At 40.1% G+C, this 17,930-nt stretch overlaps 4 protein-coding genes and 1 long non-coding RNA gene across 11 annotated transcripts; 2 read left to right on the top strand and 3 right to left on the bottom strand.

Annotated features, from left to right (window-relative positions):
- Positions 1-45: 45 nt before the first annotated feature.
- LOC105277094 (COP1-interactive protein 1) lies at positions 46-7,435 on the bottom strand. 4 transcript variants are annotated; one of them, XM_011335253.2, is made up of 13 exons: positions 7,161-7,435; positions 5,841-6,714; positions 5,589-5,677; positions 5,318-5,518; positions 5,188-5,223; positions 4,771-5,010; positions 4,483-4,655; positions 3,931-4,392; positions 3,499-3,821; positions 3,269-3,372; positions 1,829-3,151; positions 1,540-1,745; positions 46-811 (listed from the first exon to the last, which is right to left on the bottom strand). In XM_011335253.2, exons 1-12 carry the CDS (start codon positions 7,278-7,280, stop codon positions 1,542-1,544), a joined length of 4,149 nt encoding a protein of 1,382 aa, XP_011333555.1. In that variant the 5' UTR covers positions 7,281-7,435; the 3' UTR covers positions 46-811; positions 1,540-1,541. The 4 variants fall into 4 exon arrangements, with proteins under 4 accessions (XP_011333555.1, XP_026824393.1, XP_011333557.1 ...); XM_026968592.1 differs by having other exon boundaries at positions 46-1,745; XM_011335255.3 differs by lacking the exon at positions 7,161-7,435 and adding an exon at positions 6,789-7,120 and having other exon boundaries at positions 46-1,745.
- Positions 7,436-7,741: 306 nt separating this feature from the next.
- LOC105277092 (D-aminoacyl-tRNA deacylase 1) lies at positions 7,742-12,457 on the top strand. Of its 3 annotated transcripts, none has more exons than XM_011335245.2 (10): positions 8,237-8,434; positions 9,684-9,787; positions 9,864-9,967; positions 10,042-10,206; positions 10,271-10,416; positions 10,545-10,779; positions 10,865-11,174; positions 11,258-11,568; positions 11,635-12,095; positions 12,173-12,457. In XM_011335245.2, exons 2-10 carry the CDS (start codon positions 9,727-9,729, stop codon positions 12,336-12,338), a joined length of 1,959 nt encoding a protein of 652 aa, XP_011333547.1. In that variant the 5' UTR covers positions 8,237-8,434; positions 9,684-9,726; the 3' UTR covers positions 12,339-12,457. The 3 variants fall into 3 exon arrangements, with proteins under 3 accessions (XP_011333550.1, XP_011333547.1, XP_011333548.1); XM_011335246.2 differs by lacking the exon at positions 8,237-8,434 and adding an exon at positions 8,984-9,108 and having other exon boundaries at positions 12,173-12,338; XM_011335248.3 differs by lacking the exons at positions 9,684-9,787; positions 9,864-9,967; positions 10,042-10,206; ... (4 more) ...; positions 11,635-12,095; positions 12,173-12,457 and adding exons at positions 7,742-7,849; positions 7,942-8,230; positions 8,711-8,801; positions 8,873-9,108; positions 9,203-9,385 and having other exon boundaries at positions 8,314-8,434.
- LOC113561702 lies at positions 12,338-15,564 on the bottom strand. The gene is made up of 2 exons (XR_003406379.1): positions 15,507-15,564; positions 12,338-12,551 (listed from the first exon to the last, which is right to left on the bottom strand). It is a non-coding gene; the product is annotated as an uncharacterized LOC113561702 (long non-coding RNA).
- Positions 12,562-16,976, top strand: LOC105277128 (2-oxoisovalerate dehydrogenase subunit alpha, mitochondrial). Of its 2 annotated transcripts, XM_011335296.3 has the most exons (8): positions 12,562-13,157; positions 13,432-13,587; positions 14,084-14,279; positions 14,341-14,502; positions 15,888-16,032; positions 16,109-16,312; positions 16,459-16,722; positions 16,805-16,976. In XM_011335296.3, exons 1-8 carry the CDS (start codon positions 13,101-13,103, stop codon positions 16,884-16,886), a joined length of 1,266 nt encoding a protein of 421 aa, XP_011333598.2. In that variant the 5' UTR covers positions 12,562-13,100; the 3' UTR covers positions 16,887-16,976. The 2 variants fall into 2 exon arrangements, with proteins under 2 accessions (XP_011333598.2, XP_019886453.1); XM_020030894.2 differs by lacking the exon at positions 12,562-13,157 and having other exon boundaries at positions 13,478-13,587; positions 14,016-14,279.
- Positions 16,909-17,810, bottom strand: LOC105277091 (39S ribosomal protein L17, mitochondrial). The gene is made up of 3 exons (XM_011335244.3): positions 17,573-17,810; positions 17,227-17,437; positions 16,909-17,136 (listed from the first exon to the last, which is right to left on the bottom strand). The coding sequence occupies exons 1-3, from the start codon at positions 17,765-17,767 to the stop codon at positions 17,003-17,005; spliced, it is 540 nt and encodes a 179-aa protein (XP_011333546.1). The 5' UTR covers positions 17,768-17,810; the 3' UTR covers positions 16,909-17,002.
- Between the last annotated feature and the right edge of the window lie 120 nt (positions 17,811-17,930).

Below are 17,930 nucleotides of genomic sequence, written 5' to 3'. Positions count from 1 at the left end.
ACGACACGCGATATGCACCCATGCCGGACAATCGTAAGATCTTCGTAGAGATATACAGGCATTTATTTGATTTTTTATACTATATTCCGCGGCTTTTATAAGTCGATACGATATATAATCAGCCATTTTCTGAGATTGCACACAATTGCATAATAAAATAAGCAAATTGTAGAAAGAGAAAGGGGGGAAAAAAGAGAAAGACACAGAGAGGAAGAGAGAGACGATCGATGAATTATGGCGTCCTATTTGTTCAATATTTCATAAAATTTTGCAATGAGAAAAAAAGAGAGGCGACATAAACGCCTCGAGAATTCTATCGTTACAATTACTTAAATATATACGCTAAGTCATCTAAGACTAAGTAATATAATGTAGATCTTTGTTACTCAGTCCTGCTGTCTACAACGCGCTAAAAACTTCTTTAATACAATTCGGATTTTTCACTTAGTTACAAGAATTTTTATACGTAGAGCATTTTCCTATACTGTAAATCGCACTTTGTACAAAATTGATCAAAATGATCCCTATTTCTCCTAGACGCGTATAAAGTGTAAACGGATTTCTAATACTCAAAGTAACCTTTGATAGTGATGATGGTCATTCTCATTTCACTACGGGAAAAATTAAAATGTTCATCTTAAAGTCTATATTTTGATTTTCTCTCTTTGACTGACTTACTTCCGTAAGGGAGAAAGAGAGAAAGATCCGGTAGAGATCCAGTCTTGCGTATTATGTCATAATAATGCTCGGCGGAAACACCTGACTAAAGCTTTTCGTTTTGTTCGCGAGTTTACACGTGTACCGTTTCGCCCTAAATTATAGACAAATTATAAAATTATTATTTATTTATATATATATCTATCTATCTATATATATATATATATAACATTGATTATATTGTTAAACCGATTCCTTCCTATTTTTACAGCATTGCGTTCGTCGTATCGACTAACAATATGTATAAACGTTACTACCCAGTTAGAATACTCATACGATTAATCAGATAATTGTACTTTAGACGTTTATAGCTTTTCAGAGCTACATTAGCGTTCGCCGCTCTGTCGAAAATCGAGATTGGCAAGCAAACGTGATAATAATACTACCGGTGTGAGTTCTCGCTTATAAGTATATGTATATATTGGTCCCTAACGTAAAACTGCACTAAAATAAACTACATCGTTAATAATGTGCTTTAAATTAAAGACAAAAAATTACTAATTAAAGATTCTGTTGTAACTTTCGAGCTAAATGAGCAAGTTAGAATCTCGGCCGACGCGGTTATCGGTGCGTATATTTACAACCTGTTACGCGTGAATTAAAATACCAAACGTTTCGGTAATACGGAACCGGTACGTCTGATAATTTAATTCACACGTAATAAGTCGTAGAATTACGCACCGATAACCGCGTCAGACAAGGCTCCTGTCCATCTAGCTTGAAAAATAAAGACAAAGAAGATATCTAGCCTCTGTAACTACAATTTATCTTAGCCCGGGAGAGAACTATATTGCATATACTTAAAGAATACTTAGTACGTACGTTCAATATTTATCTTTGTACTTCAGTGTAAGTCGCATTTGTTTCATTTTCTCTGTATACTGTTGCTCAAGCTCCTTGACTTTCGCGGCGTGCTGCTCGTCGTGTGCTTGAAAGTTTTCTTGTACTTCGTTCATGGCCTTTTTGTATCCCTCCTCGATGCGTTTGCATTCGCCCAATAAAAATTTCTCCTTCTTTTCCGCATGGCTCTGAAATTGAAAGACGTTCATATCTTGCACGATCCTTCAAACGAAAATTTATCGTCGAATATTATTTCACCGTTTATTCTTACCTTGCATTTGTCCACGGACTGTTTCGCTCTTTGATATTTGTGCTTCAGCAAGTCTATATTGCTCTTCATGTGCTTTTCCTTATCCCTCAACGTCTTGACCTCGCTACTGAGTTTCTCCTCGGTGGATTTCAATTTATGTATCTCGTCGTCCTTCTCCGCCTCCTTCGCTTGGCTCTCCTTGAGCTCGGCGGCCCATCCACTCAGCATCTGGGCCATCCAGTTCCTGTCCTCCTCGACTTCATTCTTTTTCTTCTTCAGATCTGTCTCCAATTTGTCAATCTGCAATCCTCGCGCTTGCAGCTCCCGGTTGTAGGCCTCCAATTGGTTGCCTATCACCTGGCCAATCTTCATCTTCTCTGCCATCATCGCCTTCCGCAGGTTTTCTGCCTCCTGATTTCTCTCGTTATATTTCGTTTGCCACTCGGACACGACAATTTTGTACTTTTCCTCCAACTCTCTTCTTTTCTCGAGATGTTGCTCGCCAATACCCCTGAGCTCCTTCGCTACCCTCTGCTCCATCTCCTCCCGCACTTCCTTCGCTACATTTTCCTTCATCTTCTGGAAGTCCGTACTGTCGCTCGTGCTGCGAGGAGACAGATTTAATTCTGCTGACACCTTATTCTGGCTCTTAACGTATTGCTCGAATTGTTTGGCTTGATTTCGCAGCTTCATCACCAGCTGATCCCTCTCGCCCTTGATCTTCTCGAAATCTTTCAGCAGCCTGCTCAGTTTCTCATCTTTCCCTCGTAGATCCTGCTCGAGCTGTTGTATCCTCTGTTCTAGAGCTGGTTCACTCGCGCGTCCCTCCTTCGAGTTATTCAGCCTAGATAGCTGCGCGACTAAATCCTTGTAACGAGAGAGCTCTTGCTCCAATTCACTCTTCTTCATGATCTCGCTGCTCCTCCGTAATCTTCCCTCGAGGCTGCTGGCCTTCTTTCGCATATCGAGCAATTCCGCTTCCAGCTCGGAGATTTTTTCCTTACAGGTGCTCCTCTCGCTGAGCACATTCTCGTATTGTTTCTTCAACGTCTCGTTATCCATTTGAAACCGGGCGATCTTCAATTTCACATCGTCCGAATCATCCAGCTTTGAGGTGCGCTTCAGACTCGATAGTTCTAAATCTAGCTTGGAGACTTTTGTGAGAAGATCCTTTCTCTCACTGGAGGCTTTCTCGTATTTCTTCTTCCACGATTCCTGCGAGATTTCCATTTGCGCTATTTTCAATTTAGAATCGTCCAATTCGGTTTGGAATTCGGATAATTTTTTCTGCTCCTGCACGGCAATTTGAAGCTTCCCTTCCAAACGTTTACAATCTTCTTCCAACTGCAAGATAATTTTTGGAACATTATTATTCACGAAAATATCATGTAACGATATTAAAATGTGATGTCACGACAAAACCTCTAATTTATGATCTATAATTCATAAGTAAATTTATACTTGATTAATTTTCTCCAGATGTTCAGAACAATGGTCCGGCAGAAGAAGACTAATTTCCTGATTGGGATGTGCATTTCTTAGTTCATTCAAGGCTTCTTCTTTTGCTTGAAACAAAACATTTAAGATTATTTAATATTAAATTAAAACAAACTCTTTAACAACTGCAGCATTTGTGGTGCAGAACACACAAGACATATCTTGTTTCTTGATTTTGTGATTTAATATATTACCTTTTTCTATTTCAGAATGTATCTTTTTCATATGATCTTCCTTCTTTCTTCTTTCGTGTGCCAATTCTTTCTCCAATTCAATTATTTTGCTTTTGCAGTCCTCGCATTCCTCAGTTAGTTTATTACACAGTTTCATTTGTGTTTGTAATTCGTTTCCTAGTTTCTCCACGTCTTTCTCATGCGATTCCAATGTAGCATATTTATTCTTCAACATTTTGATTTCGTCTTTATGGTCGTTTATTAATTGTTCCTTCGTTCCACAGACATCTATGTACAATTCCTTTACACGACTTAATTCTTTTTGCGTTTGCTCTAATTGTACACTGGAATTTAATTTGCACGTCACATACACAGATTCACTAATATAATTTTGCTAGAAAATTTCACACAATCGTTTAGAAGACTATCAAGAAAATAATCAAGTATACTTACGTTAATTGTACTATTTCCATTTGTGCTTCTTGTTTCACTCTTTCCACGGCTTTAGCATGTATCTCCAAGTACTCTTTATTGTACTCATTAACAGCTTCTTTCTCTTGTTGCTCCATAGTCTCCTGATGCATCTTTCGAAGTGTCTCTTCGTTAATAGCTAAAGCTTCCTCTAGTTTTTCTTCTATACTAATCTTATCATCGCGTAATGCTTCGTATTGTTTCTTCACGTCGTTCAAATGGTCCGACAGCTTCTGTATTTTAGCATTCGCCTTCATCGCCTGATCCGTTAATACAGATTTCAGTTCCTGCTCCAGTTCATTGACTCGCTTGGCGTACCGTGCCGCTTCCTGTCGACATGTGTCAGCTATTACCAATGCTTTGTCCAGCTCCTTTTCCTTTTGCGACAAGGTATTCTCTAAACGGTTTATTTCTTTCCTCTTGACAGCTTGACCGGCCAGGCATCTAAACAATCACAAAAATAAAATAACATTAATATAATATTTAGTAGGAAAAAATTTTTAACCAGTGAAAAATATCTAAATCACTAATTACCTTTGCAGTTCACCTCTCAACTTGTTCGTGATGTCATCAATGGGTCTCGATCGAGATTTATTATGCAGTTCGCCTAATTTCATCTGCCTAATCGAGTCAGATTCGTCCTCCAAAGTTGTGGCTAGCAACGAGTCGTACTGCGCCATATCGTTTTTGGCCATCTCCAACTTGTTCTATAAATAATTTCGTAATTAAAGTCTTATTTCGTTAAATGATTTTCCTTGTAACTAGATACTTCTCTAACCTCTCGCAAAACTTGAAAACGATGTAGAAACTTTCGATATATACCTGCAGCTCTTGCACATTTTTATGCAGCTCTTCTTTCTCCTGCGTTAACATTTTCACTTGTGCCTGCAGCTGCATCACCTGTTGGGCACTATTCGTGGCCATGAGATTATGGCATTGAGTTTGACTCTCCTCCAGCGCTTGTGCCAGGCGATTCATAGTGTCACCCTTCTCCACCATGAGAGTCTCGTGTGCTCTCCGTACCTCCACTAGCTTGTGTTCAAGAGCGACATATGACGTTTCCTATTAAGAGTTAGTACAAATTAAGCGATATAAAAAAAAATTTGTAAATTATATCAATGATACATCAATATCTCATATTTTTGAGTACACAATCTCGCTTGATATAAATTATTTCATAAAATAAAGTATGTGAAAGACATAATCCTGCATTTGTAAAAATAGTCAATAGAAACTTGCCCAAATACTATTGTTGCTGGTATCCATATTAAGCAGCTATGGCGAATATGATTACAGAGAAAATACGTGATGAAATATACAACGATAAATTTATGATCTACAAGATTTAAGAGTTTACACAAGACGATACCTTGGCATTTAATTTGTCTGTAAGAACATCAATCTGCGTCTGCATATTCTTCATCTCCACCGCGTGCTTCTCCTGCGCCTGTTTCAAAAACTTCTCGTGCATCTTGTCACCCGCCTGCAACGCATGTGTCCTCTCTAGTAAAGAGATCTTCTGTTGCAGATCTATGACCGAGTTCCTCGCGATATTTAACTCTTCGGTGATCTAAACAAAAATGACATTGTTAATAACACGAGTGAATATTGGCAAAAATGAAACGCAAATGTATCTTTACATTGTGATTCGTCTTCTCCAACACTGCGTTTTTCTCCTTCATAGATTCCATCTGCATTTGTAGATCGGCTATCTCGGCCTTAGCGTCAACTAAAAAATATTATAGTCTTCAAGAAAAATTCACGAAATCAGCATTCTATCTAACTTTATACTATTAAACAGAAAAAATAATTAAAGTATACACTGCTTATTTATAGATATCGTTAATGCTGTGGCACAGTTTTTTGACGCAACTTTCTTGTCAAATTCTTACCAAACGCATGATGCGCTTGATTCTTTGAGATATTAGCCGCGGTGACTTCCGTCTGCAGCAGCGACAGTTTCCTGCTCATTTTGTTCTTCTCATCCTCTTTCTCCTGCTTGAGTTGTTGGAGCTCCTCCATCAAACGATCGATCTCCCGCTTTCTGATCTGGTAGAGCACTTCCAGTTGCTCCTTGCTATTGTAATCTGCTGTTTTGTATGCCGCCTCGTCGTCCATTGGTTTGCCGTTCGGACTAGTCTTATAGCAGTGATTCGCGTGGTCCGAGGTTGCGTTATCGCCCCCGCCGAACTCGTGAATCTGGTTACTTTGTACATTATTCTCGTACGCATCGGTATAACCGTTATTAGAGTATTTCTTGGGATGGGTATTGTAATGGTTAGACGGGGTCTCATAGTTATAGGGATAACTGTCACCGAACGTGCATTCCTCAACCGACTGCTGCGCGTGCAGCTTACGGGGATATCCGGTCGGCGGTTTCGCTAATTCATACGGCGTTTCCAGCATGCTACTGTTACTGTCGTTGAATCTATTGTTGCCGTATGGTGTCCCCGTTCGCCCGTACAAACCAAAATCAGTCTGCACGGTCCCGTCAGACCCCTCGGACTCGAACCTGTGATTCGTTATCACGTCTTGATCGTAATTGTTCAGATTCTGCGCGCGATCGTAGACGCGAAAATCCTTCTGCGTTTGCGTCGCCGCTAACTGACCCTTGATGGGCACAACCGAATCCAGTTCAGAGTCGCCCACTGTATTGATACAGTCAGTGTCCCTGACATTATCGTCCTGATAATGACTGCTGTCGACTGAACTTGCGTCGTCATCGTTCTCCAGATCATCGAACGCGTTTGTCAGGAGATCCTTAATCTGAAAAAAAAAAACAACATGGATACATAAGCGTAACAAAATTTCTGCATAAAAGCACACTACAAAACACCCACATCCAATTCTGCTGTATCAAATAGAAAAATATGATACATATTAACTTTCTCAAGCAAGACCTTGCGCAAAGGAGCTTCTACACATTCTTTCCCACCTAGTGCAAGGCAAGCGCAATGATGAGATTGCTCTGCAAGGGAGCTCTACACAGCGGACTATCAACATTATTCTCCTAGCGTAGAGATAATACAACAAAGGGTTTCTCCAGAACAAAATTCCAGTCGCAGTGGACTCTGTGCACCATTTTCCACATGTCGCACGGTAAGACTTGTCCACGACAAGGTGTCATGTAGTGGAGCTTCCAGGGCATGCACCGCGGAGCAAGCCGAACTCGAAGCACCTCGCATCGAGAGAAACGCGCGCGACGTACATACCTCCTTGTCTCGTCGCTTCTTATCCTCCTGCTCCTCGTCCTCCTCGAGCCTCTGCGCCGCCGCGTTCAGCTGTATGCTGTCCGAGCCCTGGAACAGGCTCAGGCCCGGGCCCGCCTCCATGCCCTGGTGCCGGCTAGCGTTAGTTCACGACGAACAAATAGACGCGCGACTGGCGGACGCGTCTATTGTGCGCAGCATATTTTTGTTTATAACGCCATAACCTAGACGCAACAAGTGGGTCACGGTGTATACACGCGCGCACACACATATACACACTGGGTATACGCCGCGGCGGGAGTCCGCTATCGCGCCGCGACGCACGCGACGACGGGCACGGGGGACGCGCGTCGCGACGCGCACATCTCTCGTGGGGCAAAACACGCGGGAAAGTCCTACGGGCGATCCCGCGACGTTGCGTTACGACGCGAGCGAGCGTGCGCGATGCGCGATTATTTACGCACGCCACCGTATATACCGCGTACGCGCGAGAGAGTCGCGCTTGTAAACAATCTTCGAAAAGTCGCTACGACAGTACCGTAGGGAGCAGAGCCCGTACGCGGAAATGGGCTCCCGCGACCGTCGGCCAACTCCCATTGGCTGCCGCCGACGGTTATCACCAGGTTATCACTAGAGCGCGTTTCCACAAACCGCCCATTTAGCGCCTCCGCTTGGCGGGCTTAGCGCTAAAGGTGATCGCTGTCATTCGCTCGACGTTATCTCGCGCACGAAATGTACACGGGAAATAAATTCTATTTATTTAATTTCGATATTTTCTTTGCAGTTAATGTCGGGAAAGTCACCCTGAGTATTTCAGTTAAATGAGTCGTGAGCAAAGTCAGCGACTTTTGTATTGTATGTATGTACACGCATACACTTTGGAGTATGTTTTCCCGCGATTAACGTATTGTAACACGGAAAATGTAAAAGATGAAATGTGAGGAAGAAAATTAGAAGTATCATTAGCTTGGCCAATGAATGGGACATTCTTGCTGCACGAATCAATTGTTACTGATTGATACTTCCCAGTCTTCCCACGTTGAAAGTTCCTTCAGTGATGCCTAGACCAACGTGTGAGTGGCGTATTGAGAACCCCTGCCTTGTAAAACACAATAGCGCACCGTGGCACTAATCGCGGTAATTGCGTTTATTACAGAAAAAAAGAGGCATTCGTCACGCTAACGTAACATTCGATTACGACTCCCGTGAGGCTGAGACGAAGCGGTTTTCGACGATGAAAGCAGTAATACAACGAGTTTCGAAGGCTTCTGTCTCAGGTAAAATTGCCTTTAGGTTGGAGGCGTCTTTTGCAAAAAGTACACTTCAGTATGTTCATGATAAACTTTTTAAATCTAATGCAAACATGTATTCTTTGTGACACACAAGTAACGTATATCACGTGACACATGCATAATGTACATCACAGTGTAACAAGAATATACACCATGATACGTGTAACCAATATACATAATTTATATATTGGAAATTAATGCAAATTGAATTATATGGGTAACGTTATTCTATCATAGTAAGGGCCAAGTGTAATGTTTCAGTTGATGGAGAAATTATTAGTAGCATTGGGAATGGACTGTGCGTGTTAATTGGTATAAAGAGGGATGATGGAGCAGCAGACATGGAATACATGTAACGAAATAACATTATTAGCACTCACGTGTACAAGTACAGTCGCTTAAATATCAATTTCTATGTCGTAGAGTCAGAAAGATATTGAATACCAAAATGTTTGATGGTGACAAGGGTAAAAAATGGGGTGCCAGTGTAATGGATAAGAAGTACGAGATATTGTGCATTAGCCAATTTACATTGTACCATGTTCTGAAGGGAAATAAGTTAGATTTTCATAGAGCCATGCCTGCACAAGAGTCAGAACCTTTTTATATGAATTTTCTTGCCGAGCTTCGTAAAAAGTATATCCCAGAATTGGTCAAAGGTAATGTAACTATGTACTATGGATTGAAAAGTATGGTTTATGCAATACATTGTTGAACGTTCTTAAGAATTTACTTTTGGCAAAACTTGTGCAGATGGTAAATTTGGCGCAATGATGGAAGTTTCCATACAGAACAGCGGGCCAGTAACGTTGGACATAGAATCCTCAGTCAAGTCCATTTCTAATGACAGTACTGAAAATGTAGAGAACAAGAAAGAATCTGATTAAGCATTTTTTTATGTATTATAATTTATATAGAGAAAAAGAAGGACGAAAATGTTTCAATAAACTCATGTAAAATGTAAAATTACAATATTTCTGTGTTTACTTAACCCGATATAATTCTAAATCAGTTTGCTTGAAATTCCAAGTTTTCAAATTGATAATATAGAGAATATATAATACACATACACATACACAGACATATTTATCATATAAAAATCTCTTTATACTTTTCAACATGTTCTGCTTAATGTGTTTCTTTTCTCATTAACATCTTTTATCCTTAATGATAAGAGTGTGAAAAAATGATTTAAATATTTCATACAAAATTTATTCCTTCAATTTGGTTTCAGGTGCAAACTAGTAAATTATAACGTTCAATCATATTAAATAACAATGGCTGCTGACGAGAAGAAACAAAACAAGCTTGGCAAATTGAAAGAACAAACTCAACAGGGTGAATACTTCAGCGAATTTCCATACATAAATGTAGAAAGATAGAGAAAGAAATTACTAAAAAATATTTGTTTTAGATGAGAAAGACATGGAACCTGACACAAAAAATATAGAAAACACAGACAAACCAAAAGTAGAAAAAGTTTCCATTCCTAAAGATGATGCATCCGATAATCAACAGGTACTACAGTAATTTTCTCTTTGTAAGATCAGCGCTGTTATCATTAGTATTTCATGACGCCTGTTATTTTTTAGTCACAAGAAAGTCAGACAGATCCTGAGGATACTGAAACCGTGGAGCAATTAAAGAATCAGCTGGGTATGTTAATGAATCAGTTGGCCACGTTATCGGCAGAAAAATCGAAGATGGAAGCTAACTTCCAAATCGATAAGAAGCAACTAAGAAGCGAACGTGATGAAGTAAGAGAAGCTTGACATCCGCTCTTATTATCAGGATTGTCCAATTGAGAATTAATGTTTACAGTGTGAAAAAGTAATCAAAGATCTAAAAGACAGGCTGAAGAAGGCTCAAAATGTCAATCATTCCGAAATCGAGCATGTAAAGTGCAAATTAATCATGGAGCGACACGAGAGAGAGAAAGAACACGCGGACTTCGTCAGGAAGACAAAGTACGTCTACAATTGAATTTTATATATTATAATTTATATATTATTATAACTTGCGGGTGCGAAAAGTAGTATCACGTGTGATATTACTTTCATGTTCGTGAAGGTCCACAAATGACACATTCTTGCAGAGAGTTACAGAAGCTGCTACAAGATGAGCAACGCAATAAGGAACAGCTGGAAGGACAATTGAAGACACACCTCGCAAATAAGACACAGTGCAAAATCCTCGAAGCCGAATTGGAGATTACCAAGTCCAAGCTCAAGCAGGCTGAAGAAGCGGCGAAGGAAACGCCGCCGCTCCTACTCTCTCTGCAAGCCGAAATGGCAGTAATGAAGAAGCAACACTTAAACGCGATTCGTGAAGTAAAGATCACGTTAAAAGTTATTTATTACGTTCTTCTAGTCCGAAAATGTTACATCCAAATATATTAACGTCCTTAACGTTAAGGAGCAAAAGAGAGTCGCCGCCGCGGAACAGCAAGCGAGAGGATTAGCAATGATACATGAAGCAAGAGTAGCCGGATTGGAGGCACGGTTGGCCGAACTCTCCGAGATTGTTGGAGGCTATGACAGACTACGGCAACAAGATCAAGTAGCCATTCAGAAATTAAAGGATCAATTGGCTGGTTTGCAGGACATTGAGCACGAGACGATAATGTCGAATAATCAACCGGAAGAAATTATTTCCAAGATAAAGGGTCTGTATACTCGCCTACTCGATCTCGATAACAAGAAGAAGGACTCGGTTTACGTAAAATGTAAGTAATCAACATATCGATAGTGAAACGCAAAGTGGAATAAGAATTTGAACAAGTAATTCAATTATGTACGTCATTTGTAGCGTTGTTGAGTAGCTTGGATCTGCGAGACGAGTATACCGATTATAAGGAAAAATATGACATGCTTCTGCAAGAATTTGAAGATTACAAGCACCAGATGATGTGCAAGTATAACACATCGTCTAATCTGTTTCGTGGTGTTCAGCAACAAAGACAAAATCTGTCTATTACGCACGATAAGGATCACGATAAAACCCAACTAAATCTTCTCAAGGTTCATAACAGTAACTTGGAGGAAAGGATACGCATGATCAACAACGAAATGCTAAATAAAGAGAGAGCTTTGCAAGAGCAATTGGAGCATCAACAGAAGGTACTTTCATCTTCGTAACAAATAAAATCTGCAATTTTTCATTAACAATGAAACCATGCTTCTCAGTTACATCAAGAGGAACGTATGAAGCTGGAGCACACGTTACATCAAAAGGACAATGAATTCCGTAACAGGATATCTCTGCTGGAACAACAATTGCTGCGTCAACGAGAGAGATCCATGGCTCTCGTGGAGGAAAAGGATAAAGAGATATTGACTTTGAAAACATCATTTCGTGCGCTGCTACCGAACAAGGAGACTGCCGCTGCGATAGAAAATAAGACGCATTTAAGATACGAGAATACAGTCGAGCCGATTACCGATTTGGTAACAGGATTATTGACGAACGACAGTCCTCCGATACTGCATTACACCCAGGAACTGGCGAGGAAGGAGGTGCAAATGTCATCGTCGAGGAAAAAGATTCTGGAATTGGAAGCGACGTTGAGGGAGCAACTGAGAGAGATGCTCCACGTGAAGGAGCAGCAACAAGAGGAGACTAAAATGTTGAAGGCACATATCACCAGGTAATGATCGATATCAATACGAGTGCAAGTGATGCCGCAGAGATATTAGAATTACAAAAAACATTTTATTATTACAGGTTGGAAGCGTGTAAGTCGAGAGAAGGTGCCAATTTGGAATACCTGAAGAATGTATTCATAAATTACTTAACGACAAACGACGCGTCTAGTAAACGGCATATGTTAAATGCCATTTCAACAGTGTTGCGCTTTACGGCCGACGAGTTAAGTAAAATTAAACATTAATAATAAATAGATTTTTTTATTGTAAATATACATTATATATAATAGAATATAATAGAAACTATAAGTACACGAGCAATTGTAGATCTAAGGACGAAATTAAATTTCTTCCTGCGCCTCCAATTCCTGTATGAGCCGTTTGCATTCCTCTGCTCTCCTTAGATTGGCCAACACGGAATTTTCAAACTCTGCGTCCGACATTTTCGCCTGCTGCGTCTACGTATGAAAATATTACGTGCGATAAAAAAATTACTATTATAAAAGTAACGTGAAACATTTTTGGCCGGAAATTACGTCATACTGCTTAGAGCAGAAGGCTACAGGCTTACTACATCTATTGTAGACCCGGCCTTACACATACGAAAAAGGCTGCGATCTAATTAATAATTCAATTGCTTCGGAGTATATTTTTATCCTTTTTCTTTTTTCAAGTAAAAAGAGGGGAAGATAATCTTTTGAAGCGCTTGTAGCGCTAAGTGGACTACACTTACGTATGAAAGTGAAAGAGGAACAAAGATGGAAACTTGAAAGCGTAGAAAGTGGAACTTTAACGTGCAGATACACGTATAAATACACGTGCTCAGTGAGCACGCGCATTTGATATGCGTGTACATGCTGACGTATGTTATCAGTGGGTTATCAGTGGGTTCTCATCATGCATGTTGAATAATTATAAAAGCCTGATGTAAATCGAGATTACGTGTAACGTGTTACGTGGATTGACGTGCAATTTCTTTGTTGTTGAACCTTTGTTTTTAATTGAAGATGATTCTCAAAAGTTTATTGCAAAAACTCCCGCGTGTTCAACGCGTTCTACTCCAGGTATTCACATGACATACGTAAATACAATAGCTTGTTTATCGTTTACTTCGTTACATTTTGTAATATTATACTAAAATTATCATACACACGTCCTGCATTTGGCATAACATAACTATGTTACGTAATTATTCATTAATATTGTAAGCTAAAAATGATCGAGTATGTCAATATACTGCATTTTTTTAGTTGTTATATTTTCTTTTTTTATATTTTATATTATTTATTTTATATTTTTATATTTTCTTCTTATACCGTTATTTTATTATTATTTTAGGTAAAACAGTACAGTAGTGAGACGAAGGAGCCTCAATTCTTGGGCATTAATAGTCCTTTCACCAATACCATCCAGTTTCGCAACAGCTATAAAACTATTCCGATATATAGGATTATGGAACCGTTGGGAAATGCTAAACTACCTGAAGGCGAAAAGGTTTGATTACCAAAAATACATTATGCATGATTCCAATTTATAGTCTAGTATAATTTATTCTATTTAGATTAAGAATCATAAAGAATCTTGACTTGATCATTATTTAATGTTATTTTTAAAATAATTTCTTTAATATCAATGCACAAACAAGTTTACTATAAACATGTAGAATGTAATAAATTTTGCAACAATTATTTTGTTTTTAAAAGAAAATAATCAGGAAAAACCTATTCATTACTAATAATTGTTTAACAACGGCGTTGTTGAGATTACAGAATAGAGATCTTAGTCCTACAAAGCTTTCTAATGCTTTCACCTAATGCTTTACTCGTCAACTCATTTCCGTCACGAGTAAAAAGATAAATTTTGTGAATGTGAAAAATAAATTTGCGTGTGCTATTATCACGTACTAATCATTGGCGTTCTAGATTGAAGTAAGAATTGGAGGGCGTTAGAGTAAAAGAAAATAAATATGATATCCTCTTGCATTGAGAAGCTAGATGATGCGCACCTGTTGAAAATGTACCGCAGCATGGTGACTTTGAGCTTAATGGACAAGATACTGTACGAGTCGCAGAGACAAGGCCGCATTTCATTCTACATGACGAACACCGGCGAGGAGGCTGTGCAGATCGGTTCCACTGCCGCTCTAACTCTTAAGGACATGATTTACGCGCAATATCGCGAAGCCGGTACGAAATCAATATCATTATTCCTCTGTACACCTAACGTAAATGATGTTGGATGTAACAGGAGTATTGCTGCATCGTGGATACCCGTTAGAAAAGTTTATGGACCAGTGTTACGGCAACTGCCACGACGACGGAAAGGGCAGGCAGATGCCGGTACATTACGGCTCTAAAGAGTTGAATTTCGTCACCATATCATCTCCGTTGACGACCCAGCTGCCACAAGGTAGCGTACTCTGTCGCACATATTTATGCATTCGGTTGTTGCAGAGTCCGTGTTTCTTAATATACAAAATATTGGGTTGGCCAAAAAGTAATTGCGTTTTTTTCCAATAGATGGACATACATGTCTTGAAATGTAACTAACTTCATTCTAAACCGCAAATTCATTATGTAGGTTAACAACTCACAGTTCACGCTTGTTTTAGAAAAAGTACACGATTTCGTTAACAATTGTTTGTTTGCCGTCGATTTCTAAATGGAAAATCAAAAAGAACATTTTCGTCATATTTTGTTTGATTACTTCCGAAAAGGGAAAAACGCTGTGCAAGTTCATAAAAAGTTACGTGATGTATATGGCGAAGATGCTTTAAAACTGCGGCAGTGTCAAAATTGGTTTACTAAATTTCGATCTGGAGATTTTAATGTGAAAGATGCACCACGCTCAGAAAGGCCAATTGAAATTGATGATGACAAAATAAAGGCACTGATCGATTCGAATCGGCGTTTAACGACACGAGAGATTGCTGAGAATCTTAACATATCGAAATCGAGTGTTGAAAACCATTTAAAACGACTTGGATACATTAGTAAGCTCGATATTTGGGTAGCACATGAGCTCAAAGAAATTCATCTCACTAAGCGTATTGACATCTGCGATTCTCTTTTGAAACGTGAGGAAAATGATCGATTTTTGAAACGTATGATAACGGGCGACGAAAAATGGATCGTCTACAACAACGTCAAACGAAAAAGATGGTGGAGCGAGCGTGATGAACCTGCTGAAAGCACTTGAAAAGCAGATATTCACCAAAGAAAGATTATGCTGTCGGTCTGGTGGGACTTTAAAGGTATTGTGTATTTTGAGCTGCTTGCAAGGAATCAAACCATTCATTCAGACGTATACTGTCGTCAACTGGATAAATTAAATGATGCCATCAAACAGAAACGTCCGGAATTGGTGAATCGCAAAGGTGTTGTGTTTCACCATGATAACGCTAGACCACGTACCAGTTTGGTCACTCGTGAAAAATTGTTGCAGCTTGGATGGGATGTGTTACCATGATGTTACCACATCCACCATATTCGCCAGACCTGGCACCATCAGATTACCATTTGTTTCGTTCTTTGCAAAACGCCTTGAATGGTAAAACCTTTACTGCTGATGAGGATATCAAATCGTTCTTGGAATTGTTTTTTGCTGAAAAAGATAAGAACTTTTTTGAGCGCGGAATCATGAAGTTGCCTGAAAAATGGCAAAAGATAATCAAACAAAATGGACAATATATTGTTTAATAAAGTTTTTGTTTCCCATGAAAAATTCGCCTTTTATTTATATAAAAAAAAAACGCAATTACTTTTTGGCCAACCCAATAATATATTTTTTTACAGCCGTAGGAGCTGCGTATGCCTTTAAACTGGACGAGAAAGACGCGTGCGTGACTTGCTACTTTGGGGAAGGTGCGGCAAGCGAGGGCGACGCTCACGCGGCCTTCAATTTCGCGGCCACTCTATCGTGTCCCATTATTTTCCTTTGGTAATCCCTTTAGCAACTTTCCGATTATCGTTTCACACACGACACGTTCATGTATGAACAAGAATGTTCTGACCAGTCGGAATAACGGATACGCCATCTCCACGCCGGTCTTCGAGCAGTTCAAGAGCGATGGGATCGCCGCCAAGGGCCCGGCTTACGGAATTGACACCATCAGGGTGGACGGTAACGACGTGCTCGCGATGTATTACGCCACGAGGAGCGCCAGAGACTTCTGCATAAAGCAGAAGAAACCAGTCTTGATCGAAGCTATGACTTATAGGTGAGCAGATGCGTGTTCCCTAACGATTTTGTAAGATCTTGTGTTATTTCTCCAATTTCTATTTGTTCGCACGATCAAACGATCGAATCGTCGTGCCACAATGGTGTAAAAAATATAAAAATATATTGTAACAAACGAACTCGTAGGATTGGACATCATAGCACGTCGGATGATTCTACGGCCTACCGATCGGTCGACGAAATTACTGAGTGGAAGACTCACGGACCGGTCACCAAGTTTCGTGTGTATCTCGAGTCGCTTGGATTATGGTGTAACGACAGGGAGCAGCACTTGATAGATTCAACCAGGAAAGAAATCCTTTCCGCCTTTGCGAAGGCGGAGAAGAAGTCCAAGCCGCACTGGAAAGAGCTGTTCACGGATGTCTACAAGGAGATGCCCGGTCACATCAAGTACATTGGCATACAGATACGCTAGTGGAATTTCTTCAGTATTGCATATATAATAGTGATTTTAATATCTCACTCGTTTCAGGAAACAAATGAGCGTGATGGAGAAACATCTGGAGGAATTCAAGGAACACTATCCGTTGAGTTCTTTCGCGCCGGCAAAGTAAGAAAGGGAGATCGCTGCTCAAATGACAATTTTATACTTTCTCCTTTTAATAATAAAATCTTAAACGTCTAAGATACTATACACAAGCATCAAACAAGGCCTCTATACCTCCTTATTTTATTGCTTTATGTTGTCCGCAATTTCCTTGTACTTTTCCATCCGGTATTCCTTCTTCGCCGCGTCGAGCAGTAAATTATGAAGTTGATATCGTTCTAACGTATTGTGCTGATCTAAGCTTGGATACACGTTACCTGGGGAGCGACAATCGCACACTTGAGTCAGTTAAATCTCCGTATAAGGCTCGTTAAAATATTCTCCAAGAAAATGTAAGCGCTTCCTACCCTTGAGTTCCAAGACTGCCCTTTTGTAGTAAGTAAGAGGATATATGCTCGGTGCGTTGTGGAGTTTTGTGAACGCGGAGCTGTAATTCTGGTATCTCGGCACTAGAACCTTAAACAGTTTGTGCACCAGTTGCTTTTCGGTTATCCAGTAGTTGGCCATTTCCATGGTCTCCTTGTGTGTGGGCCCATCGCGTATTGCCCGGTCTATCAACTGTGAGAAAAAACACTGTCATGAGAATCTTGCTACTGGGAACGTGACGAGGAAGCGCTCGCGGTATTAGCAAACGGATATCGCGTTCGCAGTCGAGAAAAAATCATTAATGATAACGCGCGGCGATGCGCATACCTGTTCGACATAACCTCTAGTCTCGTCGGCCCTGTTGTAATTCACCTCGATTCGTTCGTACTTGAGCAAGGCAGTCAGAGTTTTCTGGATTTTGCGTAATCGCCCCTCCGGCCCGTCTATATTTTTCAGTTTTCGACGTGGCTTGACATTGTATCTCAGTTTAGATACCAAACGCTCGACGTTCGCTTGATTCATCCTTCCTGGTACGCACCGTGTGCGCTCGCCCCGTGAAAAAATCTACATCGCACGCGCAGCATCGTGAAATCGCATGCGTGCGCCGCACTTGCGTTCATACGCGAAGCTGCACGTAACGCGTATTAAAACGATTTATATATGCCAGCGATTTAACAATTGCTAA

This window comes from Ooceraea biroi, chromosome 3, assembly GCF_003672135.1.
Source record: "Ooceraea biroi isolate clonal line C1 chromosome 3, Obir_v5.4, whole genome shotgun sequence".
NCBI classification, from domain to species: Eukaryota; Metazoa; Arthropoda; class Insecta; order Hymenoptera; family Formicidae; genus Ooceraea; species Ooceraea biroi.
Note: the sequence above shows the minus strand (reverse complement) of the source record. Positions and strands in the feature narration are given on the sequence as shown.